The 27518-nt window shown below is 40.1% G+C and overlaps 1 protein-coding gene across 3 annotated transcripts in view; it reads left to right on the forward strand.

Moving 5' to 3' along the window:
* The window catches only part of LOC129093018 (adhesion G protein-coupled receptor L3-like), a 211525-nt gene that overhangs the window by 163890 nt on the left and 20117 nt on the right, over window positions 1-27518 (forward strand). For all 3 annotated transcript variants that reach the window (XM_054600880.1, XM_054600882.1, XM_054600881.1), the window contains 6 exons: window positions 4090-4212; window positions 5596-5801; window positions 8238-8414; window positions 17168-17377; window positions 19914-20134; window positions 25485-25551. In XM_054600880.1, coding sequence (XP_054456855.1) covers window positions 4090-4212; window positions 5596-5801; window positions 8238-8414; window positions 17168-17377; window positions 19914-20134; window positions 25485-25551 — 1004 coding nt within the window. The remainder of the gene's footprint in view (window positions 1-4089; window positions 4213-5595; window positions 5802-8237; window positions 8415-17167; window positions 17378-19913; window positions 20135-25484; window positions 25552-27518) is intronic.

Genomic DNA, 27518 nt, shown 5'->3' on the forward strand with positions numbered 1-27518 from the left:
GGCAAATCCTCACATGAAAATGTCACTTACTGTTAATAGTGTATAGGACAATTTGCTTGTTTTGCATGGGGTGAAAAGTTTGAAACATTCCCTCTCAATTTGTTTTAAGACATATAAGAATGCTTTGTGTGATAAGTTGTTTCCCAGTTAATGTTTTTAGAAAAAACTGAATTGTTTTCCAAAATGGGACCCAATCAATTTTTATGAAAGTTGTTAACTTGACACAAAGGCAGAAAGGTTTTTTCAGGCTTTCATGTTTGGTCCATTTTGTTTGGGAGCTAAAGATTACAGACTTCCTCCAGCACCTGTTGGATCCTTGCACACTTAGAGTAGAATAATCTACTGTATGAAATGACTTTTCAAATTTAATTGGAAGTGATGGATCAAATTCTGATAGTCATTTGGTGGAGAGATCTGTAATTATTTTTATTATTTTTTTTGGCAATAAAAGCATAAAAACGGTATGCCAGCAAACAAAATTTGTATTTGGTTTGTCTGCATGAGTAAACCATCTTGGATAGAATTAAATTCATTTCTTCTCAAGCTGCTGAGAAACAGATTATTGGCTCTTCATTGTCAATTATGATTTTTAGAAAACTGGAAGCTAGATTCAAAAGCTGAATGTTTGGTTTGGTCTTTATGATGTTTTCCAGAGGTCATTCCCTCATGTGTCTGAAGTGTTTCATCCTGGATTTGCCATTTGAACAGGGGTTACGAAGTTCACCATACAGCTATTGATCCAGGGTGCTCTCATATTGACAGCATTGCTCTTGAGGCGCTGGAACAAGTGTGAAGGTCACTGGATTCATTATTTCCCCCATGCAGCAGGTCAAATGTGGCAGGGCTACTTATGTCTGATCGCAGTCAGCTGTTACTTAACAATTATTTCAAATGAGTGTACTTATACTCATATTAATTATTAGCCGGAATTAACCACTAGTTGTTCAGATCAGGGATCAATGCTCACTATGCAGTGTATAAATACCAAGTGAGCACAGATAATGGAACAGCTGTCATCAATAGTTTCCCTACTGGAGCTTTTCAAAACTGGATACATCCATTGTACAAATGTAGAATGTATTAAATCTGCCATTTACATTGAGAGCCATTTACAAAGCACAAAGTAAAATTGAATTAAATAACCTTTTTTTGTACAGGGCGACAAGTAGGGCATGGGAAATTAAGAAAAAATAATGTTAAGATGTATCGCCCTCTTTTGCTAAGTTCCTGCTGCCATGGCAACCTAAAAATATAGTTCTACAGACTAAAAAGGAAGCAAGCGTAAGGAGAATTAATAAAAATATTTTATTGTATCTGGCACACAATTCATGTGGGTATTAAGGAGATTCTGAGCTCGTTTGGAGAGGGGAATGAGACTATGCCTGCTCAACTGGAGTGAGCTTTTATAGCACATAGTGGTAGTCTGCTTGATTATGTGCTGGTGACATGTTTACTAGGCCTTATCTCTCTATTTGCTCGGCTTATATTTTTCAGCCAGTTGGCCCCTGCAATCCCTCATTCCATGCAGGATAGTTAAATGTACACAAAGGGGGCCCATTTAAACATCAGTAATCACTGCAGCAGCTAATTATTGATCACTCACAATGAATTACATGTAAAGTGACGGGTTGTGTGTGTGCAGGTGTACTGTAGCTCATTGCACCTGGTCGCACATTCTCAAAGAGCCAGATTTTCTGCTTCAAAATGAATGTTGAACAGTAGGAAAGCCTCGTTCCAATTTTAGGTTTAAGCTCATAACGAGATCTATTTTTTCCACTTTCAAAGAAGAAGGATATTTCCTCACCCATTGTGTCTGTGTTTGTGTTTACACGTCACAGTGCATGTGCTCTTCTAGGGCTTTGTCTGTGCAAGAGTGTGCTTCACTCTCCACATGATAATCTTATGAGCAGATTTCTGCCGATTAGCGTGTTATTTAGAGGGGCTTTGAAGGTATAGCCTTTGGGTCCAACAACGACTATGGCATCAAAGGAATTCCCTAAAGCCCAATCGTAAGCTCTTTTACACAACCACACAGGGAAAAGAGAGTCAGAGAGGGAGAAGAAAAATGCTTTCTTTATTCCAAAGGCAGGCTTGGAATCCAGGGAATGGTGAGCTATCTGGGGTATTGTCTTAGCTAAGTTGAATAGGAATGTATCACCAAAACCCCCTGGCCTTTGCAAAAGCACAAGAGAATGTTAATACAAAGGTTTTTTTTTTTTTTTTTTAAGAGAAAGTATGGGAAGCGTTGGTATGAGAACAGATACAAAGGGAGGATTAAATGTGGCCTCTTTGTAGCTTCCTGTGGGCACTAACCTTTAGCAAAGACAGAGGTGTCATAGTCCACTGACATCAGATCGTCAGCTGAATTCCTTATCAGGCTTAATGAAGTTTCTATTTCCTACACTTGGATGGAATTGTGTTTGAGATTCTCCACTGCAGACTAATCTGCCAGCCAGTTGTTCATGTTGCATCAGAGATGACTGCCATTAGCATTGGCATAGCAGAAGCAGTGTCATTGACCGTGAAATGTTTGGACTGATCGCGGTCGGAAATCACCCTCTCAAACAGATGAAGGTAGCCGATATGAAAGTTAATGTTATTCCGACCCAAAACATTCGACTGGAATGTTTCATGACATAACCTTTGTGAATAAAAAAACATTACAATAGTTTCAGTAACAGACACTTGCATTAGACGGGCCCATTAAACCTACTGCAGTCTCCACTCAGAGAAACCTTAATCCGAGGACTAGGCTTCAGTAAATTCTTGACCTTGGCCAAGAAATAGATGCAGATAATCTAAGTCATCTTCATCATTACTTTGTGGATTTACAAATGAGTTGCCACAGCAGTAATAGCAGTATGGTTATTTACTCCTATCACCTGTATAAATCCATACTGCTCACCTCATCTTTTGGAATTTGACATTTGTCCAACTTCTTTTCTGTACTCCTGCCTGGCAATGAATCAGTGGATTCATCTCAGTGCTTTGGGAATTAAAGTGACATTTAGGAATGCCTAGACTTGGCGCAGGTCACCGGTACTCGAGATTAGATCACACTCGACTGCTTTATTAAACTGAATTGTATCATACCATAATAACTGTGATGGAATGAGCTTTTTGTTTCAGCTGGGTTCCTATCAGCAGCTCATTTGCCTCTGCTGTATGATGCCGGAGTCTTTGAACCATAAATTAGGAGCTTGCTTCAGACACAACAGCTGTTGAGCTGCTGCAGAAGTGAGCTTGTCTTCCCTAGCTGGTCTTTATCTCCTTGTATCCCTTGTTCTCTCCGCTCCTCTTGAGAAAAAGGGTCTTTGAAATGGAGACTTCTTTTGTTTTTTCAAAGGCCAAAGACAACCTTAAAAGGAAACAATGTCACCTAAACACTTGATTGTCATTTGATTAAGAGGCCTATAGCAAAACACACACCTCACCTTCATACGAAGAGTTGAGAGGTAGGCAGGTCTTCAAAACCGCATGAATCAAGACAGGATGTGTTCCATTTAGTATTTGTTGGAGATGCTTGGATTAATAAGATTAGCTATATAGGAGAATGGCTTTTTGAATCAGGGAAGTGATTGGAGATGTGTTTACTCTTGGCTGCTGTGTGTTGTAGTTGTTAGGTCTTTACCTAATGGCAATGATAAGTCATAATGAGGTCATGTTCACTCCAAAGCATGATCGGTTTTATTGTTCAGTTTTACGCTTCTGTTATGGCATTATTGCATGTTGAAAGGATGTTTTTAATTAGGTTTTGACTGTACTGAACATTAAAGTCGAATGTCTTGCTCATGTCATATGGGACTAAAGATAGAAAAAAGGAAAAGAAATTCCAATGTTTATGACTTGTGTGCATTCACATTAATAGAACAAAACAATAAAAGCCTTCACAGTGAGTATATGGGCAATCATACTACACATAATTGACAAAATATTTGAAGGCCTCAGCTGTACTACTCTGCACAATTTATAACCTACAGCACTTTTTATGTCTATTATGTCTATTGTGTAATAGAGAATAAAAAAATCTAACGTATTTATTATTACCTGCTGACTTGCATGTTTGTTTGTTTTTTTGTCTGTGTGAAGAGCTGGAGGTGGCAAGGATGAGCACAGATGGGAACTTGCCTGATCTGAAGTTCCCACAAACTGGAGGACAGGGCAACTCTATCCACCTCTCAGCGAACACGCTAAAGCAGCACGGAAGAAATGGTGAGTCGTCAAAACATTTGAATCTGCTTTTAATGGTTTGAAGTGAATCATGCCTTGTACACAGCATCTTTGCATTGAGTGTTATTCAGGTTTTTTATATAACAGAAATGTAACAGACAGAATTACATACAAAAAGTCTTGTTTTTAACTTGATTTATAGTTGCATTGGGTCTGCAAATGTTTTGTAGGAATTTCCTTACAGTTGCATTTAAATTACTTTCAATTTGCCACCCATGTACTTTGTTGGGCTGCATCTAAAGCACTAGGATCGTTCTCAGACTACAAACACTACCCTGGCTGTAGAATTAGTTACATTCAAGCACTGCCTCTAAACTGTGAATGAGGCAGTTTGACACTATACATAGCTATTCCACAAGCAATACAGACCCATTTTTAGACTTTATTATCAGCCCATGCAAATCAGAATCGACTCAAGCTGCGCCCGGTGCCTCTCAGCTGGATGACTAAGTCCATGTCCAGCCGTGCCCAGGCGGATCGTTATGGCACGGTGGCGGATCTTTCCCCCTCAGCCAGTCCTATAGCACCCAAATTGTTTTATTTTCATCTGAATGAGTGATCTCAGTCACGGCGGGAGGGAACTTTCTTTCATATCAATGCTGAATGTCGATGCAGCAGGAGGGGAAAGAGATGTGTGTGCGAGAGAGAAAGACATCATAAGAAAAATGCACGCCTTTTCCAATGCCAATAGATGAGTGGCAACCACATTTTTTGGATGCTGAATTAAAATTACTGTTTGTTGATGTAGGAAATATTTCTAATTTTTTTCTATTGCAGAATTATTTTGGCAACCTTGACATTGGTCTCTTTTTTTGTCTGTTTTACTTTACACAATTTCTGATTATTGGGTTAACAAAGCATCAACTGAGTGGTTTTTCTAAACCCAATAGCATACAAGCAATATAACTTGCATCTTGGCAAATTGTTATCACATTAAATAAGCAATACACTGTTTTTGTTTGGACACTTGAGGATAACTTTTAATCCTACAGGAAACAAATATGTTTTTGACCTTTAATATAGTGTGTATATGTTTGTACACTTGTGTGTGCCTCTAGCTTTGTGGTTTGGGCACCTTCCATTTACAGCTACCTCTGATCCTTCTAACTAGCTTTACCATACACCACAGGCTGATGCTATTTACTTCTACTGTATATGAAGCAGTAGTGTGGGTTGTAGCTATAAGAGCTGGTTAGCAACATGAGTCAATTATAATAGCACATTTTCTAAACTAATATTTGTGTTCAACAATCATTCAATGGTTGAATGTTGGGATATCCACATACTTCTGGCCATGTGAGGTATTCGTTACTCAGGTGTCACTTGTGGAAGATTGACCACTTGCCCCTTGTTGTTTTCTTGCAGGTGAGATTCGGATAGCGTTCGTCCTGTACAAACATATCGGGGTCTACCTTTCGACGGAGAATGCCAGCATGAAGCTAGGCAGCGAAGCCATGGCTACCAACTACTCCGTCATTGTCAACTCACCGGTGATCACGGCCGCCATCAACAAGGACTCTAACAAAGTCTACCTGTCTGACCCCGTCATATTTACCATTAGACATCTACAGGTAATTTTCTGTCTCTGAATGTGTGTTTCTGTTGAGATGTGCTTTGTTTTTCCTTTGATGTGACTGCATCTTCATTTAATGGGCTTCTTGTTTCTTTCTACTCTACTGGCACAAAAAAAACACACTTGCATATTGCATGCGCCTCCTTAATAGAAGCCTTTCATCACAATTTTCTCTATCCCTGAAGAAAAATGCAGAAATCCCATCTCAGAGCAGGGAAATTAAGTTAATATGACGTTTTATTCAATGGGAGGTGTGAAAAATTGCTCACAAAGTGATGCTCGGAATACATGTTGGTGTTTATTAGTTTGAACAAATACCAGCCTGATCTCTTGAACAAATATCAGTCATATTGAGCCCCGCTGGAGGCTGCTTAGTCATTGTGGGGAGTCGCAACTTCTCCCTCTTGACTCCATTATCTTCTCCACACTCTGCCACCCTTGAAATATCCCTGTTTTGTCTACAAACAGCGCCCTCAGCCATTATCAAGGATGTTGAACAACCATAAGAGAATTCTAGCGGGTCTCATGTGTAGGAAGGACCTGGAAGAAAACAACAGCAGAAAAAAAGGGAAAAAAACAGCGCGCTAAGAGATAAAGAGAGTGAAAGGAGGAGAGCTTATGGATATCAAAATGAAATGGTGGGAAAATGTCAGGGGGCAATGTCAACGCCGTTATTGCTGTGACTCACCTGCCTTAAGTGTAATTTGTAATTTGGACCGTAGATTCAGTAATTTTACTGTTGGTCTAATGTTGGGGCACTGGAGCTTTCATAGCCTTATCTTGCTCAGATCAAGTCGTTTCAATAAAACGGTGCCCTTTTGTGAAAGTGTGTTTTCTGCACTGTAGCTTCTTCTCCTCATAACACTGAAGTGCACCAAGAGAGCTGCTGCATGTGTTGTCATTTCATCACGCGAGAGTGACATAGACATACAGAATTTACATATAGAGTGCATTTTGGGTAAACCAAGAACTCTACAATTAATCATATTAAAATAATGATTACAAACTAATACAATTAATTAAATTTGATTGGATGCAATATTGGCGTTTTGCATACAGTGCCAATACAGTGCTTTGGTGTATCAAATCAAGAGCTCCCTATTCTCTGGTAAACTGGTAAACCATTGAGAGGTGTTTTTTAGAGAACACTTTGATTAACTGGCCGATGCTGCAGCCAAGAGCATTTCCTTCTTCTTTTCTGACGGGATGATACATTTTGTTTGGTGTGCTTTACACTGCATTACAGTTTTGTTGTAACATAACTGTTTTTATCTCAGCTTGATTTATATTTGGCTATAAGAATCAATTACAAATACATAGTTGTGATCGTTTTTTACAAACTAGGTAAACTGAATGTCACCCCTGCATAGAGAACATTGTAAGCATAACTTGTTCTATATATTATGCTCCTAGACAGAAAAAAAGGAATTCATATTTATCCCTTTAGCCCTTGAAAATAAACCTTAGTTATGTAAACTCTCCCAACAAGCAGGGGTTCCAGGGTTTTTTTTGGGCTTCCCACACTTAAGTCCCTTTCTCAACCATGATGTTTTGGATCACTGGTCTTCTGGGATGATTATGTGTCCTCTAGTTATTGTTTTGCTTCCTTGCCTCACAACTTAATGGGACCAATTAAATCCATTAATGGAACAGAGGGTCATCCTATCTCCTTGCTGTGGAATGTTTTACGCAGGGTTGGATGTGTGAAGGGTAAACTCAGTCAGCGGCAAATTTACATTCACAGAGGAAAAACCTTATTAGACTAATTACCCTACAGCAAGTGTGAAACTATGAAAAACTACAGCTCCTCGCGGTGTTAATAGTAAGACAGCAGACATTTTTAACCTTGGATGCTGTGATTCACAAAGGGAAGGATCATGAGTGTACTCTCCTTTGTTTCCACCGCTACAAAAGAAATTGGGCTCGAGAGGGAAAGGCCGTTGATGTATCTATTTATCAGCAGTTACGTTTTGTTGTGCTTGTGTGTGACGCATCCTCAGTGGTCGTGGGTGACTTTTATAAAATGGCAAGCGTGTTAGCAGGGAGGTGTGCTTGTCATTAGGGCTGTAACCCGTCACAGACAGCGGTGGTACCCATTAAACAGTGGGATAGTCAATTTTCATGCAGTGAAAGTTAAAGAGAAAGGTCAAAAAACACAATGAAAAACAAGCATGGGGCTGCTTGATGTTGTCTGACAGTAAAACCACCTGCTATTCACTTTAGCATGGATACGGATTGCAGGGGGGGGGAAATGGACCTGTTTTGGAGAATGTTTATTCTGCAAACAAACGAAAGTAGAAATGGACAAATCTAGCATGTGATTAACTCCATACCCCTTTGTTTACCTAGCAAAGGGACATGCTGTATGTCTCCCTGTTATTAATTCCACTGTGTCTGATTCTACCCACGTATTTGTGTTCTTGCCTTCCAACAGCAATCTGAGGAGAACTTCAACCCCAACTGTTCATTCTGGAGTTACTCCAAGAGAACCATGACTGGATTCTGGTCGACGCAGGACTGCCGCTTGCTAGGCACCAACAGGACACACACCACATGCTCCTGTACCCATCTAACCAATTTTGCTGTCCTCATGGCCCATGTGGATGTCAAGGTAGGCCAGCTCTTTTGCTATTCTTGCTTCTCAATGGACACATTTATCCAGAAAAATGTGCAATTGACCAAATGCATTTGAGATAAATGAAAATGCATTGATCCATTATGGTTTACCCAGCCAGTCCATTCCAAGATGATAGGTTGACAAGAAAAATAAATTTAAAGGCAATGTTGGACATTGTAAAGCAGCTGCTGTTTGTCAATATATATTTTATATTTCCCTTGCTTTTAAGTTCAGAGGGTAAATAGAATAAGTGTTTTCAAACCTTCACAGCACTTTGTAGACTAAAATTTAAAGTGCCAACATACACACCCTATTCATATAGTTTAAACAGTGACCCTGTCAGTGTAAAGTGTGCATTGATCGCAGCCCCCTTAAAAGTCAGATGTGTGAAGCAGCCCAAATATATGATTGGCTCCAGTGTGTGGTGCATTTTGTTCACACAGCTGTTTAAGAGCTGCAGCATACAATGGTCTTTTGATTTTTACACATTGGTTTTATAAGCAATGATTTGTTTTGGTATCCAAAAACCTATTTGAAAGTCAGACATAATTGTGTGAAAATGTACTATAGAAATGTCTTAACCTGCTCTTTAACTACCTCTCTATGAATGGCCACATGAGAAAGGGATAGTTTGGATTTCTTAAAATAATAAATAATAAAACATATAGTAGTACTGTAGGCAGCCATTTAGCTAAGTAGCAAATATCTAATCCCTGACAACAAATGGACTTTAAGTTCCCTGAATGTAAATCTTAAAGGAATAGTCTGATTTACTTTCCTTATCTCGACAAATTATCAGCAAGACAGTGAATTGACTCAACTTCATTTTGTGTTTTGGAAAGAAAGCTTTTAGATTTTCTGCACCTACTGCATGGAACGACTTACAGACTGACAAACATAGTAACCCTCAATTAGTGTAAAACGAGTCCAGGTCGTCTGTGTGCAAATGTCTGATCAACTCTGTGTTGCCAATTTGTCTTGGCCTGGTGTCCCTTTTTAAAAGAGATCTTTGATGGGACAGACCTAGTATATCAAAGGCTAAATAAAAAAAATAAAACCTTTTTCTTTCTTGAAATAGTTTAGTGCCAAATTTAAATATGTTTATCAAGGAATTGAAACCTAAAATCAAGATTTATTTTGAGTCCGAGCCTTTTCCATCTGCCCCCTTTATTAATTCATGAATGTGTTTTTTTTATTTATTTATGTGAAGACAGAAAGGAGGGAAAAGGGTAAAAGATTTATACTGTATCGCCATATTGCAGGATTGTCTTAGTGCACCATTTGCTTTTTCGCCTTCAGGGTAAACGCAGAGACAAAGTGAAATGAGTACAGTGAGTGTGATGTGGAGTGCTTTAGAGCAAATTCATTGGGAGGTGCTAATGGAAGTTGTTAAAAAAAAACCTGTTCAAATAAGGACATTGTAATTTGGCTGTGAGATTTGTGTGGAGTGATTACTGAAAAAGATTAACTACAAAGGCAGAGAAGACGGCAAAAAAGGATGTTGAAAAATGGAGCGAGTTGGACAAGGAAAGGGAAGAAGGATTGCCGGTCAGGGAAGAAGTTGTGCCGTAGTTCTGATGCTGACAGACGGCTTAATCATTTCTGTCAAAGGCAGTCTGAGGAGCCTGCTGCTGACAGAGCAGAGTAGCTCTTGGTATCTGTTATGGCATCTCTCTCCAGAACCTCTCCTCTGAATCAGTGGGGAGTAAAAAAAAACACTCAGGAAGGACTGGTGGTTTAGTGAGAGAGGGCCGTCCCAGTTGGCCCTTTCTCACTAAACCACCAGTCCTTCCTTCACCCCACTTTTTCCCCAATCCAACTTTTTTTCACATAGTCACAAGGCCTGAACCCAATCGCAAAAAAAACACTTGGGTTAATATGGTTTACTTTTCGCTAGAAAGAGACACTGTTTGTCACTCAGCAGCATGACTTTTGGACCCAGTAAGCTCTGCAGGGCTGAAGCCGGGTCTGGAATAGAGAGAGAGCCGCGAAGAATGGGATCCTTCACGCAGTGAAAGCCAAGCAGCAAAAAAAAAGGAAGCAGTAAAAGGAGCGCTTTCAGTCAAGCCAATCCCTAACATTTTGGAAAGCCTGGCTTGCTTGTTGCACCGCATTCACCGGAGGAAAGTGGACAGTAGTTACACCCCAGCTCTGAGCGACAGAGATTTTCTTCCCCCCCCTCCCTTATTCTTTATCTTTTCCACTTGGATGTTATAAAAGGCCGCTTGTTGGAAGGTGCCACTGAATGGGAGATATGGAGGCTTTTCATTCGCCAAAATGTCACAGTGTTGTATCTGAGAACACACTGAATATAGGGAAAGTGGGAGAGCATGTGCGCGAGAGAGAGGCAGAGAAAGAAAATTCATAAATCTGTTTTTGTATCCATGGCAACAGGACATACCACCGCTGATCTCTGCATTGTTATTACTCATTACCCTCAGAGCAACAGATTATATTCTAACCTTGTTTATTTCTCAGTGGCATCGCGGAAAAAAAATAAAGATAGGCAAGATGTAATTACAATTTTCCTTTGGAGGACAGATGCTTACTACAGTATCACCATCATCTTTCATCTTGCTGTTTTGGTCGATGGATCATGTGCACACTAGTAGGGAATAATGACAGTGTTATATTCAAGGATCTTTGTGTTCAGCTTAATAAGCTGTCTTCTGTATCACTTTTTCTAGTTTCACATTTTTAGCACGAAGTTCAGATTGCATTCGAAGTGCCACATACTTCATACAAATTAGAAAATGGCAAAATGCCCCTGCCTGTGCATGTGACATTATGACCGCTGTCATTCTGTCCTTGACAGTGATTTGAAGTTGCCGCATGGTTTTGGACGCTTGAACTATAAGGGTTTTGATGAGCAGAATACAAATGTGTTTTCATATTGCAACTCATATCTGGTAAAAAAAAAAATATGCCAATCCTGTCTGCAAAAGTCTGTTTGTAGATGTGGATTTTCTTCAAATGAGATGTGATTGTCTGAAAATAATTTAACTTTATTATATAATCAAACCTGACATGTTTCATGGTCAGTTACCAGCCAGCTAGTTATGAAATTCAAATGTATTACTCACGAATATACCAGTTAACTTTAACCTGCCTTGTAATCATGCTCAACCCAACGTTGATTGTGAGTATGGGCAAGGTGAAAACTTTGCCCACACATTCATATTCATAAGAAACCCTTGAACTAGAAGGTACTGTACATGAGATTATTAGACAGACTCAGCAGTGGAGAAACTCCAGACTGTGTCTCATCAGGATTAATTATGTTTGAAGTCAATTAGTTCCTCCGAATAATTTTCAATTCACAAGTTGTAGACGTTTGAAAATCCGCGTACCCAAAGATGTTTAGAGCCTTAGTGGTTTCTAATGCAAGGTCCTTTTTTTTTTCAAGTAACCAAATGTGAAATATTTTTCAAGTTGCAAGCTCACAAAAACTCATGAAAGTCATATATCTAAACCAAGCCTGCTACTTTTCAGAAGTACAGCCACTCAAAGGATGTCTTTCAAATACAGGGAATCAGGTAACCGCCACTTAGGTGATCACAAGGGCATCAAGTGCCTTCACTGCCGCCTGGGTTGCCACTCGAGCCCTTTGTTTGCTAATTTTGAGCTATCTATCCAGGGAGCTGATGCCTTTGACTGATCCCGAAATCCAAGAAGCGCCGTTGGCCGCATAAACGAATTAAAAATGTACTCGCAGTCGGCAGCTGCGTGAGAGAGATTATACGTCTCTTGCATCTTTACAGAATGATAGCAAACAGGTTTTTTTTTCGGAGCAAGTGATGTGAGAGTGGGTGTACTTGAATGTGACTTTGCTAAGAACGCTGATGTTTCTAACCTCAAGATGTCATGTTTCTGAGCCGAGTACATTTACTCCGATTGAAGATGCTGGATACGTATTCAACACTAAATAAATTCCTTCCACTTGAACCTTTCTGGGTCACTTGGTCTTGCTTCAGCAGATGCAGAAGCTTTATCAATGTCAAAATAGCAAGCCATGAATGGCTACCATTTCATGAGGGTGTGCTTCTAACATAGTTTTCCCAATAGTTCTCCTTAAGCACTTTACTGAACCCTTTCCTTTGGATTTCCGTCCTCCATTTTTAAAGATAGGTAGTGGGCATTGAGATTAAAACAAATGTTTTAAATATGGGCAAGAGTATAATCCCGAGCTCAAGGACCTACAGGCTGTTATTTACGTAGTAGGTTCGTGTGCTAAGAGAGGCCCCGGGGAGGCATTGAGCTACTCGTAAGTGGCACTATTCCCGACAGACCAGTAAGTATAAATCAATGGCACATCCCACTGGATGATAGAGAGGGTGATATTTGGGTAGCATTCATCACTGTCTTTATAGAACATCTCCGCCCTGGCACCATCAGACACTAGCTATGATGAGAAAGGACAGTCAAGGTTAGTTGTGTATTTCACCCTGTTACATAGGCACTGAATCTGTTTATATGTTTAAGGCACACACAGAGAAGACGGACACCACGTTAACTACCATAGCAACAGAAAGTCCTGCTTGGGCATTTTATCATAGTTATTGTAGCTTAGAACACAGTGTGACATTAGCTGCATGTGTTGAATGTCAACTCCCGCCAAGCAAGCCGGGATCTCTCCCCCAGCCCTTTTAAATGTGACGAATTTGCCAGGACCCCTGATTCATATGCCCTCTCTGCAACAGCTCCTCATCCCTGTGCAGATCATAAATCCTTGGTCATACCGTAGGTGAACTTGTCACATGACTCCCTGCAGTGGGGCCACTACCCCTTAGCGCAACCGTCTGCCCTGCCCGACCGTATTTCATGAGTCAAAGCCCAGCTCCGCAGGCATATAGCGAGATTTATGCATTTTAATTGGATTGGCTTCATGGCCCCATGCTGAGAGCGGTTCTTTGGGGTATAAAGGATTGAAGCTCTGGTCTCCTCACCGCTTCACCCTCTCACGCATATTTCGATTCGATGAGTCGGTTCAGGAGACCTTTGGACATGGAACACTATGGTGATTAGATGTGTAAGATGCGATGTGAAGTTCAGATGGCTTGGTCGAGTTTACCGGCGTGCGGAGCAAAAGCCTTGTTGCCTCCTCTGCTCCTCCTTGTCAGGCTGCTCGAGTGCTAGTAAACCTTATTTTTGTGCTGCGTGCGAGCAGATCAGGGGCAAAGCCAATCTCCCTTAGGCATCCGTCTGGAATGAAAAATATGTGTGTTTAAGAAATAAGAGAAAAAATGCAGAAGAGAAAGATTGGAGGACAAATCGAATAAAAGTGCCTCGCCTTGCTAAGTAACATGGATGCTGTATGACTCGACCGCCCTCGCAACACGACGAGTGGATTTTCAGAGCAAATTACGTCTGCCCACTTCAGAGACCCGTAGACTGATTCCCATCATTGAGGCTTGTCGGTGTGAAGTTAGGTGCAGAGGCTTGGCAGATCACATAATTTGCCAATTGCCATCCTGTCTGGGTAGAACCCGCCAGTAAAAAGGAAACTTTTTCCAGCAGAGACATTGTGGCCGCTGTCGTCTAAGCCATCATCCACCTCCCAGAACAAAGAATTCATTCTTCAGTAAATCCATCACCTAGGTGTAGATACACTCCGCTCCCCTCTCTCTCTGTTTCTATAACTTTGTCTCTTTTTTCTCTCTTGCTCTGTTGCCTTTTCTTTCTCTGTGACCTGGCCCCTTTCCAATTGAATGTGAGATTGTGATGGATAGAGCCTGCAGCCACTGCACAGCTCGCTAGCCCGGGAGACCTTAGGGTCCCCTCACAATGCGCCGCAGCTAGTACCACCCACCGCATCAGTACCTTTGCAATGCATCGGACTGAAAACAGACCTATGAGCCACATGCACAACACACCTGCCGAGCACACAAACACAAACAACAATATACCTTTTTATGACATAACATACTAATACTTTTGGGCATACTTTACTGTACCGTATTCACCCCTCTGCCTTACTTTCTTACAGACAAACACACATGCACACAAACAGACGCCTGCTCTATAGAACATCTTGCCAGCCCCCACAGCCCTCTAACGTATACACAACGGCTCATCAGGCAGGAAAATCAAAAGAGTGCCCTCCCCAGACTCAAGGAGCACTGCGGCTGTTATTGTACCAGAGCCCCTTAATGATCAGCATCTGTTCCCCTCTCTGCTAGCATTAGCTGAGCTGCCACTAAACAAGGCTTTTGAGAAATATGTCATCCCCCAAGTTTTCCTCACTCTTACTTGACTGGTATGAGGAAGAAAAAAGAAAAAGAAAAGACAAAACACCCGTGGATGTTGATAGTCTGTCTCTCCTTGCCCCCGTGGAAAATACCGCTGACTCTGGTCAAAATATGATTTAAAGAGGTGCTTGTTTGAGAGGCATATTAGAAATATAGTATGCTTTTGCGGCGCTATTTCTCAACGTAAGCAAATATTTTCTTGGGTTAGTCCAACGCTATAGCTCAGAGTCATACATTATTTACTGGAGGCCAAGGCTGCCTACACACCTTTGATATCAAACAGCCAAACTGTACTCCGAAGTATGGTAGTTAATATACGGTGTCAATCCTTGATGTGTACACAGTAAAAAGGAGTGTATTTTCTTTCACCTTTGCTGTTTTGTTTTTTTTAAACTGTCTGTCAATGCTAATCAGCCGTCTGGCTTTAAGTATATGCAACATTTCTTCTGTCTTTAAATAATTCCTGTTTGATCTTCATTAGCATTCAGACATAGTCGTCAATTCAACACTCAAAAGTTGTACCAAGTTGCTACTTGAGTCCCAGCAGTCAGTTGTCTGGAGGTTGGCAGATTTCTTTAAAATCTTATAAAAGCCACCCCCACCCCCACAACCACTTTCACTCTTTTTTCTCCCTTCTTTGAATCAAAACCCAGCAGGATGAAAAAGAGGACGATCCCTTAGGGAAATTAGGAAGCCTTAAAAGCTGACCGTAATTATAGTGCTTGCTTACAGTAATTATCTCTCTGATGCCCATCCCCATGTTTTACATGGAGGAGACACTTATTTAAGCCTGTGTCATGATTTGGCGTCAGTCTTGGCAAGTCCTTTCTTCCCTACTGGTAGCATGACACAAAATTGTCAGATGACAGTGCAGTCCTTAATAGCATATGTGAATTGTACAGGGAGCCTGGGCATCTGTTTCACTGACGTTAAATCTTCAGATGTACCCCCCACAGCATTGTCAGCTGCATCAAGAACCCCTTCATGCACACCACCTGCCATGTTCTACATTTTTTTTTATCTTGAATTTATTTTAAACTGGATATTATTTAACTATAGATAATTTTAGGTGGGGACAACAATATTTTTATACAATCTTACTCTGTACTACTACCACCTGCAGCAGCAGTGTCTGGTCATTTAAACTATTTATCCATTACTTTTAGCTATTTGACTGTTTATCGATTACGTTTATCTATTTCAACCATTTATCCATTACTTTTAGCTATTTAAACTGGTAATCATTTTCTTTAAAGTAGCTATTTCAACTGTTTATTCATTGCTTTTATATATTTCAGCTATTTATCCTTTTGCTTTTAACTAATTATTTCAACTGTTTATCCACTACTTTAAACCAACTATATGAACAATTTATTTATTGATTCAAGCTATCTGTTTTACATGTTTATGTGTTACTTTTAGGTATTTCATTATCTGTTTTTTTAGAAATGTAATTGTTATCTCTATTCCATCACATTTATTGAGCTACTACTCAATGTTGGTACACAATGGGGTACAATAACCCCTGTTTGGTAATCACTGTTTTTTGGGAGGGGGTTGCTGATCAAGCAAGAAAGGCAAAGGGCCTGTGATAGGTGACAAGATGCCACCTATTACACATTGCTAATTAAACTCCAAATCTAACAGTTCCAAGTTTTACACTCTGCAGGATCTTGGCAGAATGTTACTTGTAGTGTATTTGCTTTCCTGTGTTTAAGGCCACAGAAGTCAGTCATTGTGCAGATTCTGCTGTTTTAGAGTGTGTTGCCTTTTCCCACTTCTGTCCAAGTATCCCTATGTGCACTTTGCTTTTATGGACTGATGTAAATTTTCTTTCATGGCTGCAGTGGAGTCACTGTTGATCCTTATCTCTCCAGTAAAGGCACAGATTTATTGTCAGCAAAAGGCGTTTTAGTGCCCAAAACTGTCTGTGGTAGCAAATTACTTTCGAAAAGAGAAAATGATCTAAAAGCAACGGTGAAAGTTTGACCATGTTGTGGTTTGATTGTATTTATGTTGTGTTGGTCTTCGACACCTGCCGCCCCCTTGGACTGCTCACTTTGTTCCACTTTGTTGGCTGACCAAAATGAAACAGTGGGTGGGGGCTTTTAGATTGATTCACACTGACTAATTCATGGTTCATTTCTGCCACCTGTGGCTTGCTCTGTAGTGGTTTATTGGATGGCTGCATGCACTTTACTCCCTAAAACAAATACTAAATAAATAATGAAAATAGAAGCCTTTGAGTTGTTGCTGAAACAGAATTGTGAATAATTGTATGGTCATGTTTCCATTTAATGTTTTTTGGGGGGTTTTTTAGGCTTTACAAATGAATCCTTGTAAATGACATACTTACATTAAACTGTCCTTATGGTTTGGTCAAATACCAAAATGTGGTCACAGGTGCAATAATAAGAATAGTTCTATATTTAAAGTGTGATGACAACCATCAATGGACTGGCCGTTGTTGACCACTTTTTCTCATCACCTCTCCTACAGAACACAGACCCTGTTCATGACATGCTTCTTGATGTCATTACTTGGGTTGGCATCCTCCTGTCCCTGGTCTGCCTGCTCATCAGCCTCTTCACCTTCTGCTTCTTCCGCGGCCTCCAGAGCGATCGTAACACCATCCATAAGAACCTCTGCATCAGCTTGTTCATCGCCGAGTCCCTGTTCCTGGTGGGGATCAATCGGGGTGACCAGCCGGTAAGACTACCCGCTGATGGTTACTCACTTAAGAATCGATTTATTTAGCGCTGTTGCATTTAGCATGCTGCACAAAGTACTGCAAAACAGTGAACACCTCTGAATGCCGAGTGTGCCGCATTTAGGGGGTATGTATTGGAAAGAAATAGAATATCATTTTGTCAAGTGACTTGCAAAAGCATTCTCCCCACTTTGACTTTTTTTCTTTTTTGTTTATTATTATTTTACAACCTCGAAATAAAATGGGTTATTATTTTGAGGACCTTCAAAAATCTTCAGAAGTCATATATTAAGTTAAATAAAGTCTACCTGTGTGCTTATAAGCTTAACATGATCTGTCACATGATCTATCAGAACACCATTAAATCCATTATTTCAAAATGTAAAGTATATAGCGCCACAACAAACCTGCCAAGAGAAGACCAATACTCAAGGACCAGGCAAAGAAGGCATTATAAGGAGGGGCAACAAGTAGACCAAAGAAAGTCCTGATGGAGCTGGAAAGTTTCACAGTGGAGATTGGAGTATCCTTCCATAGGACAACTTTAAGCCGTACACTCCACAGAGCTGGACTTTATGCCAGTCATGTAAGCGGCCCGGCAAAAATACATTGCTTGAAGAAAATTATTTTAAAAATGGGTTGCTGACATGTTTGAAGGTGCCAAAAATATGACTAAGTTAAAAGTACAAAAGAAAACGTGAAATTATTGGCCAATATGGATGTGATATCGTTATTTATTTTAGTCCATGGAGACACATCTATTAAACAGGTGCATTAAAGTATCTTGATGGGGAAAAAAAACTTTTTAAAATACATAGTCCCTAGAGGCTGCTCAAATGGCTCTCTGAAATTCTCTAGATTTAAGAGCAGAGCATTTTGTTGGTTGAGAAAACGTAACCTTTGGTGTCCTGCTGTGCTGTGAGTGATACTTCCCAGAGAGTGCCAGTGGCCCTGAACTCTTTTGATTCTTCTAGACTCACTGAGACAAAATACTGAAAGGAAAGAATTGGATGCTCTTTATTCAACAAACACTCCCTCTTGGTCCCCTTGTAGCACGGAAGCAAACACATACTTGAAATTACACTCACATACTCAGACACAACACACACCTGCCTCACATCTAGATGGTTCTTCTATTGCACATACTCACCGACATGAATTCATCCGTTCACTCCCTAACCACCTCCTTGTGCAGTTTTCCAATTTGTTAACACTTCAGATTAATCTGTAATAAACTGTTCAATACACTAAACCGTCTTCTAGTATAATAACTGTAGCTTGGATGGAATGACTTCCCTGTAAGAGCTCAGCTGTGGTGGCAGGTGCAGGCATGCTGTCACTGCCATGTTCAAGTGTGTGTGTGTCACAACACTCACACTGTAGACAAATGTGGAGTCATTACATGTATACGGGATGGCGAAGGGCTTTATTCCACCTACAGCTCTATGCAATCATGCCATTTCAGCTTGCTAATGAGGTGGAGTACACAGTTAGCTTTGCCTGAGTGATTGTCTGTGCACAGTTTGAAATGATTTATGTCTGTGAAATTATAATGGGGTCAGACACTGGTATATATTTAATTGCTCATATAATTTTTTGCTCATTTGTATAATACCATTGTGTATAGCACATCACCCAAAATTACCAACTGTGTAATGAGTGCAGGAGAATTATAAAATGATTATAGAAATACAAAATTCACAGAGTAAGAAATTATATGAACTTACTTTTAAACCTCATGCTATCAAATCACATCGATATTTTCTTCTGCAAATATCACCATATCTATCAAAACCAAAACTCACAGGCCATGGTTGAGCCGCAAAGCTACTTCCCTGGGAAGTTAAAGATAATGTTTTCGGTCCTACAACTTTTCCCTTCCATAACATTTTATGGCTGAGATTCACAGCCTGGCTCTACGATCACTCTCCCGGACCGCAATTAATGTCCACTCAACCTTTTAGTTATTTAATTGGATCTACTTCAGTGACAAAATACGCTAGTTATGTTCAACTGTGCCAATAATTAGATCAATCTATGTAAGTACTGAATCTTATTATTGTAAGAAAGTGTTGGCACGTGCATTCAGCGATTGACAGTCAGCTGTATTCTAGTCTTGCTAGTCTAGCCGTTATGTGTTCCCACCTGACGGCGGTGTAAGTGCAGTGAGCTCCAAATGGCCTCGCTTCGTCATATCTCTCTTTCATCCATGCCAGCTACAGCAAACAGGACCACATGGGCTCAGTAGCTGCAGTGTTCTCCTGCCAGTCACTACAGGCAAACATCCAATCACTTCAGCCAAACAAAGCTTAGCAATGCTAATTGTTGGGAAGACACAAATCTGCAGAGGTCAGAAAATGCAGCTCAGTCATAGTTACTTGGAGGACACATTCGCAAGTCATATTATGCCCTCTAGCAAAACATTAAAACTGATTTGATTTAAAATGTTTTCACCACTGAATACTCACATCTCCCTTCTCTTTTTCTCCCTTTTTATCTCTCTCATTTGTGTCTGCCATCATAAACCTTTACCAGATTGCTTGTGCTGTCTTCGCCGCCCTGCTCCACTTCTTCTTCCTGGCAGCGTTTACATGGATGTTCCTTGAGGGTGTGCAGCTCTACATCATGCTGGTGGAGGTGTTTGAGAGCGAGCACTCACGGCGGCGCTACTTCTATCTGGTGGGCTACGGGGTCCCTGCGCTTATTGTGGCCGTTTCTGCCGCAGTGGACTACCGCAGTTATGGCACCGACCGAATGTGAGTAAATGCGGATCGGTTATACACAAAGAAATCATATGCAGGTACTTTTTTATGTTTTATTGCAGGTTATCAGTGGAAGCAGTCTACATTGATACATAAAAGCTATTTTATTTTCCATTTTTCTTACAATAATAAGTTAATAGCAGCTTAAAGGAACGTACAGTTACATTTTTATTCAATGGGTGAGGTAGTTAAAAAAAGATTCATTTTAGGAAACAAGAGCACAAACCAGAAAAGCAATACAAGACAGACAAAAAGCATGTATAAAATAAGTATATGCATAAATAAGTAGACATATTAATATCCATTAACTGAGCATCAGTGAGTATGCATAATACATGTTTCCCAAAATTCCTCAGCTCAGTAAATATTGGGGGAAAAAAGTGTGAAGCTGGCAGACCATATATGTTCTTTAAGTACTGGAAGGATCTTGGGGAAATGTTGCATCAGGTAGTTTGAACACCAAAGTGAAGGGACTTTGACTGATTTGTCATTTTTTATCAGAGGACACTTAAGAACCATGTTGACAGGAGGACCCGGCCACTTACCCCGCCCTAACCAAACCGCTTTACCCACTGAGATACAGTCGCCTCTACCTTTTCTGTCTCTCAGTGTAACTGAGATAAACGGTTTGTCAAATATGTTCAATTGACATGGATACCTTAAGCAACCTACTTAATGTTGATATTTCATCTTATGACAAGAAAATAATTCATCCGCAGTTTCGGGAAACAATCTAGAATCAGTGGATTGTTTCTACACCCTGATCTGTTGGGGTTTAGTGGGAGTAAGCCAAACAAAAACTAACAATAAACAGCCATGCTGTGTGTACTGTATCTAAAGCCACAGAAAACCCTGCTTACAACATGACAACTGTTTGTGTTGGTTTCAGGAGCTTTGACAATCTTGCGGATGACGCTCCAGTAGCCATTGCTCATCATCAACTTGTAATGAAGCCGAACGGTTACTCAAGCTGCATACATTTCCCCACTGCTGAATTGACATTGTTTTGACAGTGAAAAACGCTAACGTTAAGAGATGGTATGGCTAGATGAATGGCGGGCTGTTACGGTTAATGTCCTCGGCATTTTAGGATGCACAAATTACAGCACAGGCATGGAGAGATTAAAAGGGAAGGGAGGGGGGAGAGACGAGTATGAACAGGGAGATGGAGAGTGAATGAGAGCGAGAGAGACAGGAGATTAACAAGAAGATGGCCAGCGACTGCCTTTTTTTTTTAAAATGTCCTACAGAAGCTACATAAGCTCTTTCCTCTGAAATACAAAGTGGTCTATAAAGCAGTGTAATGCCAAGCAGAGGATTGCCCTCCATTCCTCTCTGTTAATCTCAAACCCATCTAAAAATAATGAAGACTAGCATCAGCGGCTTGCTTCAAAGATGTTTATCATAAATGGCACAAACACACACACACACACACACACACACACACACACACACACACACACACACACACACACACACACAAACACATTGCTACACACAACGCAACTGATAGACAGTGCATTTGTAGATTGGCGGAGCCATAGTTCGTGGTGATGGATGAGGTGATAGCTGCCACCGCCTGAGCCTTGGCATCATGTGAATAATTAAAGCCTGCCACCGGTGGAACAATTATACGCAGCCATTGAAGGATGAGGGAAAGGACAAGGTGCGATACGTGGTGAATAGCAAAAGGTGGGGGGGAGTGCACGCAGTCCTGCTGCAAATTGATTTGGGGACCATAGCAGCGCTATCATGGGTGGTCTCACTTTGAGCAGAAATATCCAACAAGTTGGTGTCAAAAGTGACCCAGGTTTAGTAGATGGCAGTAGCTGAGCCCCAGTTTCTTATAATGACTGAGCAAATTAAAAAAGGCCACAGCAGCCTGAAGGCCAGCAAGATTGTGAATTCACCTGTTCAAAGTCTGGGATCAAATAGCAATCTCTGAACCAAAGAAAGGGGTAGGAGCTCCATTCAATTACTCTGAGTGATTATTCTAAATGTGCCTTTGAGCAAGGCACTTGACTCTGCTCATGTCCAGTGAAGGAATCTATGGGTCAGTGATCCCATGTCATTTCTCCAGTTTAAATTATACATCAAACCAAATTCAGATATACTTTTTGTTTTCTGCAGTCTAGTTGGTGTTACTGTCCAGTGTCTTCCATTGAGCATGCAGAATCATGGGGGTTTTTTTTTGTCAAAGGTGTCCTGCGGAGGTTTCTTGCAAATAAGTACACTTATGTTTACATTCAGTGTCCTTCAACATAACCTTTGTATCGTTGAGGCCTAACAAACATGTTGAATGCGTTTTCCTTCTCATAAAACATTTGCAAGGCCAACTTTATTCCCTTTATTTATTGGTATATATTGAAATCTAATTATTATATATATATATATATATATATATTATCTGTATTTTGACATGAGATACATGTAGTAGTCAGCAACAATATTGGCTGCGCTAGCTATTGCTCTCTTCAGACCACACTAGTTGTGAGTTTGACTATGTATGCTTGTCAACACACCCACACAAAAACATAATTGGAGATACATGTTTCTGTAAATTTAAACTGTAATGTAGACATTCAACAAAAGCTTACTTTGGAAGTAGTTTGGCATGCTACAATTTTTTTAAATGTTTGCATTGATCATTTGCAAAACAAAATCTTAACTAAGGTACACTAGTTAGCTTCTTACTGTAGAGTACACAAGCTAGCAAGGCCACCAAAAAGTAGCTTACTTCTGTCACGACACTCTGGCCTTGTACATTTAGTGCCTCCTTTAGAGCTTCTCATTACCATTTTCCTTAGTCTTCTTTCCTGGCTCATTGCTACAGTATGTTTCTTAGTGCATCAGCTTTAAACCATTGACAGGTTTTTGAAGAACACAAGTTACAAAAACAAGAACAAAAGAAACTGACATGCTCATCAAAGCATTGCTCCATAGCACCAAACTTCACAGGGTACCTTTCATCAGTGTAACCAAGCACCATGCAAGTCACAGTCTTCTGTGAGTATTCCCTAGTGAAACTGAATATTTAAGTGGTGTACAGTTACAAGAGGGATTTTAATCAAATCTTTCGCATTTGATTTGACCGCTGATAAAAGGACTTATAGTGTAGTGTGCGATACGGAGCACCTCCCTTGTCGCTAAAAATGGATGGATGTCATAATATTAAGGTTAAAATTGGTTTGGACACAATATAAGCTTACCTAAGCACACATCATACTTTTTTTAAAGAAATACATTTTTTTATAAATTGAAGAAAATGATCTCTAGTATTTAATTTTTTTATATATATATTGTTGAATATTTAAAGAAATCACCAGATATGCAATCCAACAGGGTTAAAAAAGGCATTTTTAATTTCATCTAGACTTTAAAGGTCATAGTTTAAAGTCACAATGTGCTTCAGGACTTAAGACCAAACCAAAAGGCTGCTAGTGATATCCTTGGCTCAATTATTTTCACATTGCTTCACCCACTCTCTTGGTCATCAGCTCACTGTGACGCCAATGAAATGACTATCTCTGTTGCAAAGACTTCTTTGCAGATTAAGCTGCCATCACTCAAAGGACAGCCTGTCTCAGATCGCTGCGGAATGCCAGAATATACTGTTGGCACGAGTATGCCATGTGTGTTTTGACTGGCACACGTTCATGGGTTTCATTGCTTGGTTACTAATGGAATAGTGCAAAAAAGAAGCATACCAGGAGGGTGGATAAAACTAGTTGTGCTCCAAAAGCCCAAAACCATGACACAAGTGGAGAAGGGGAGGTAGAGGAGGCAGAAACAAACAACAGCCCGCGGCTCCCACCGCCCACCACGTCTTTAAATCTCTCTATGATCTGAAGAAGAAGAAGGCAAAAACAAACAATGGAAACCTTCAGCATAATTTAAAACTGTGATGTTCAAAGCATGTGCTTTGATGAGCTGCCAGGGTTCTGTGCACATTGTGTATCTTTTGTTTATGTTTATTCACTTCTTTAGGCATCCATATGTGTTTTTCTGTGTTTTCTACTCTCATCCATTGATCCATTGATTGGGGTAGACATATCAAGTCCCAGGAACAACAAAAGACCAGGCATTTTTTGGTCCTGTCACTTCATATACAGTATTCTCTCTCATTTGTCTACGAGTTCTTTGGTGACAAGAAGTGAAATACAAAGTTATCTATTGCAGTATAGGTTTTTTAGGCCATTTAAGAGAATGGGACCACAATAGCATCCATGATATCATGTGTCATTGTGCCTTTTGCTTTCAGAATAGGTTTTATGGTAAAAAAAAGACACCTAACCTTTCCTCAGAAATCTGAATTTAAGGCAGTGTGCCATATTTCAAGACAAAGATGGTTGATTTTGTTTTGTTTTGTTTTTGACTTCTGCACTTTTCACACCAGTCACTGTCTAAAGTCCAGTGGTGCGTTCCCCATAATGTCAATTTGCCTTAAAATGCTATTGAATTACAGCTGATGCTCTTCTATTTCCACTTTGTCAGCCTGAATGACAACACGCCTGTACTGTAATTTTCCAGTGGCCAAATATGGAGGCGTCTATCTGCTGCTGCAGCGGAGATTAAACGATTAATAATTCAACCACAGGTCATGAATCAAGTTTTTTTTTTTTTTTTTTTTTGCCATTTCAAAGGGGCACTGCCACCTTCCACTGGCCCTTCTGGTCTGTATTTAGTTTTACTCAGCAAAGAAGAACTGACTATCTGTTCTGTGTTGATATGAGGTGAGGTCAGGAGAGTGTGTTATTTAATTCTTCACATAATTACATCAGTCCTGGAGAGTCATGGCAGTTAACGTGCACATGTAAGACACTTTGTTGAGTGCTTAAGGAGCGTTTGTGGCCAAGTCTGTCGGGGTCAAGGTCAATCCAATTCCTTTGGAGTGATACAGCTAGGATTCAATTGAGAACCAATTGAATCATTCATAAATTATCATTTGTAATGTTAATTTCCTATCTTAACCCGACAAATTGAAACAGAATCGCACTAGAGTCTTGTTACTCCCAGCCTTTAGGGTACATCCTTTACAGTTTTAGCTGCTTCCCACTCCGTTTTTTTTTCTTTATCTTTGATAGTACACCTGTTTGGCTATGAAAGCCCATCATTATTGCTGTCATCGCCACTGAAAGCCCCCTTTCCTTCATATTCTTACTGATGGCCATAATTCTCCAAGCCCCTAGTGGCAATCTGTTTTGAAGTGCCTATTCCTCTGTGTCACTCCAGCCTCCTACTTGATGTATATCCTCTGAGCAGGAGAATAAAGCCATAACCTCAAATCTCTCTGTCTGTCCCCCCCCCAACCCCCTTTCCCCTCACTCTGTCTCTGTCTTTGCAGTTGCTGGCTTCGCCTGGACACCTACTTCATTTGGAGTTTCATAGGACCAGCAACCTTGATAATTATGGTAAGCGTTACCCCCACCCCACACCCCCCACCCCTTCTGCTCATTAACCCTACTTAGCCTGCGGGTCATCGCTTAAATGGTCCACCGAGATTCCTTTTTCTAGCTCCTATCCTCCCTCTTTTCTCTGCCCTGTTGAGCATATATGCCACCCCGGGCACAGACACGTCCAGAAAAACGAATGAGGGGTGTAGAAAATCTATTGCGGTTTGTCACCCCGCTACAGTCACCGGCTAAGACAATTTTTGGGGGGATAGAGGGGCGGGGAGAGAAAGAGAGTGAACCCTGCTCAGTATGCAGTGGTGGAGTAATCCGCACTGCGATTATGATTGATTTTGTTTCTGTTCCAACTCGTACTCCACTACCTTTTTTTCCATCTCATCCTCGCAGGCACACAGACAGCTCTGGGTGCAGATACACAAGCAGTATGCAAGGAGTACACACACACACACACACACACACACACACACACACACACACACACACACACACACACACACACACACACACACACACACACACATTTTCTGTATCTCTCCCAACTAGGACAGCCCCAATTTTCTAATGAAATATCTAATTTATTGATCCATCCGCTTTAAATCTTATGTCAAAATGATGTTCTTCCAACAGTTTAAGGTAATGCAAAGCTGTAAATATTGCTGTTCCAAAAGAGATGCGCTCCTTATTTTCCAAGACACCAGTCAGCCATCATAATAAATATCGGGAATGAGTAAATCAACTAATAAATATCCTCGACAACTACAAATGTGACAATATTATTGTCTCATGGACCGGACATGTGAAAATTCTAACAACTCTTAAAAACACTCTCACTGCTCAGCTGGATTCTAAATCCCAACATGTATAATGCACTTTTACGCTCCAGTTTGGTGCCGTCATTCACAATGCATCTCTGTGGGCCTCATGACTCCTTTCTTTCTTAGATTAACAACAAGAAAATCTAAGTTGAGAAAAGCTAGTGCTCAGATCCAATAGTCCCCCTGGGAATTTGTCGAGGTTTTGGTCAAAGATGCAATTAAAGCAGTAAACATGGCGTGTTTCAATACTCACCTCATATAAGCTTAATTTCAACCTTAAACGGCAGTAAAGTAAGTGAAGGCTTACTAATGGTTCAGTCATTCGGAAAAGATCCTCATGCTGCACCCAGATTTGAGTCATTATCTATTTCTGTGGTAACTGACTCACAGAAAACAAAGAAAATAACGAGATACACCAGAGTGGGTCTGTTCACTGATCACTGTTCACTTTTTTTTAAATTCAGGAATCGAACACATTTTTTTTTTTTTTTCTGAATGATTACAGTGTGTTTGGCAAACAAAGGTGCAAAAGTCCAACCCATTGAGATGTATTTCACTCAAATTTGTTGTTAAGTTAGTTATTTGAATAAAATATCTGGTACATAAAGAAAAAGTATTGCTTCATTTAAAGGTACATTTTTGTTGATTAACATTAAATGCTGTCTTTGCACGTGATCTAGCAGGGGACATTATAAATTATATGATACGTGTTAAAAATGCAGAAAGTTCCTTAAGTATTTTAATGAAATTTCGTTCAATACCAAATGTTTTCTTTTTTAACACCTTCTATAACGCCCTGTAATGCATTAGAACCTTACTTATAATGCATTGTAATCTATTTATAACACTGTATAAATAGTATTATTTACAATGGTCTATAACAATAATCATAAAAGAAAATAAAGCATTTGTAATAACTTATAAGATTAAGTATTATAAAACCTCATCATTTCTGGCCACCCACTGGCTTTTTTTTTAGTGTGTTATAATTCCCATAGCTGTAATACATTATTTTATTCTTATAATGTGTTAAAATCACTGTTATAGGTAACTTATAAACACTGACCACTTAGTCATTTTAGTAGTTTTCACATTACAATGCATTAAAACAACGCAATCAATAACACTGATCAAGAAGCAGAATATAACACG

The sequence above is a fragment of the Anoplopoma fimbria genome, chromosome 7 (assembly GCF_027596085.1).
Source record: "Anoplopoma fimbria isolate UVic2021 breed Golden Eagle Sablefish chromosome 7, Afim_UVic_2022, whole genome shotgun sequence".
Taxonomy (NCBI): domain Eukaryota; kingdom Metazoa; phylum Chordata; class Actinopteri; order Perciformes; family Anoplopomatidae; genus Anoplopoma; species Anoplopoma fimbria.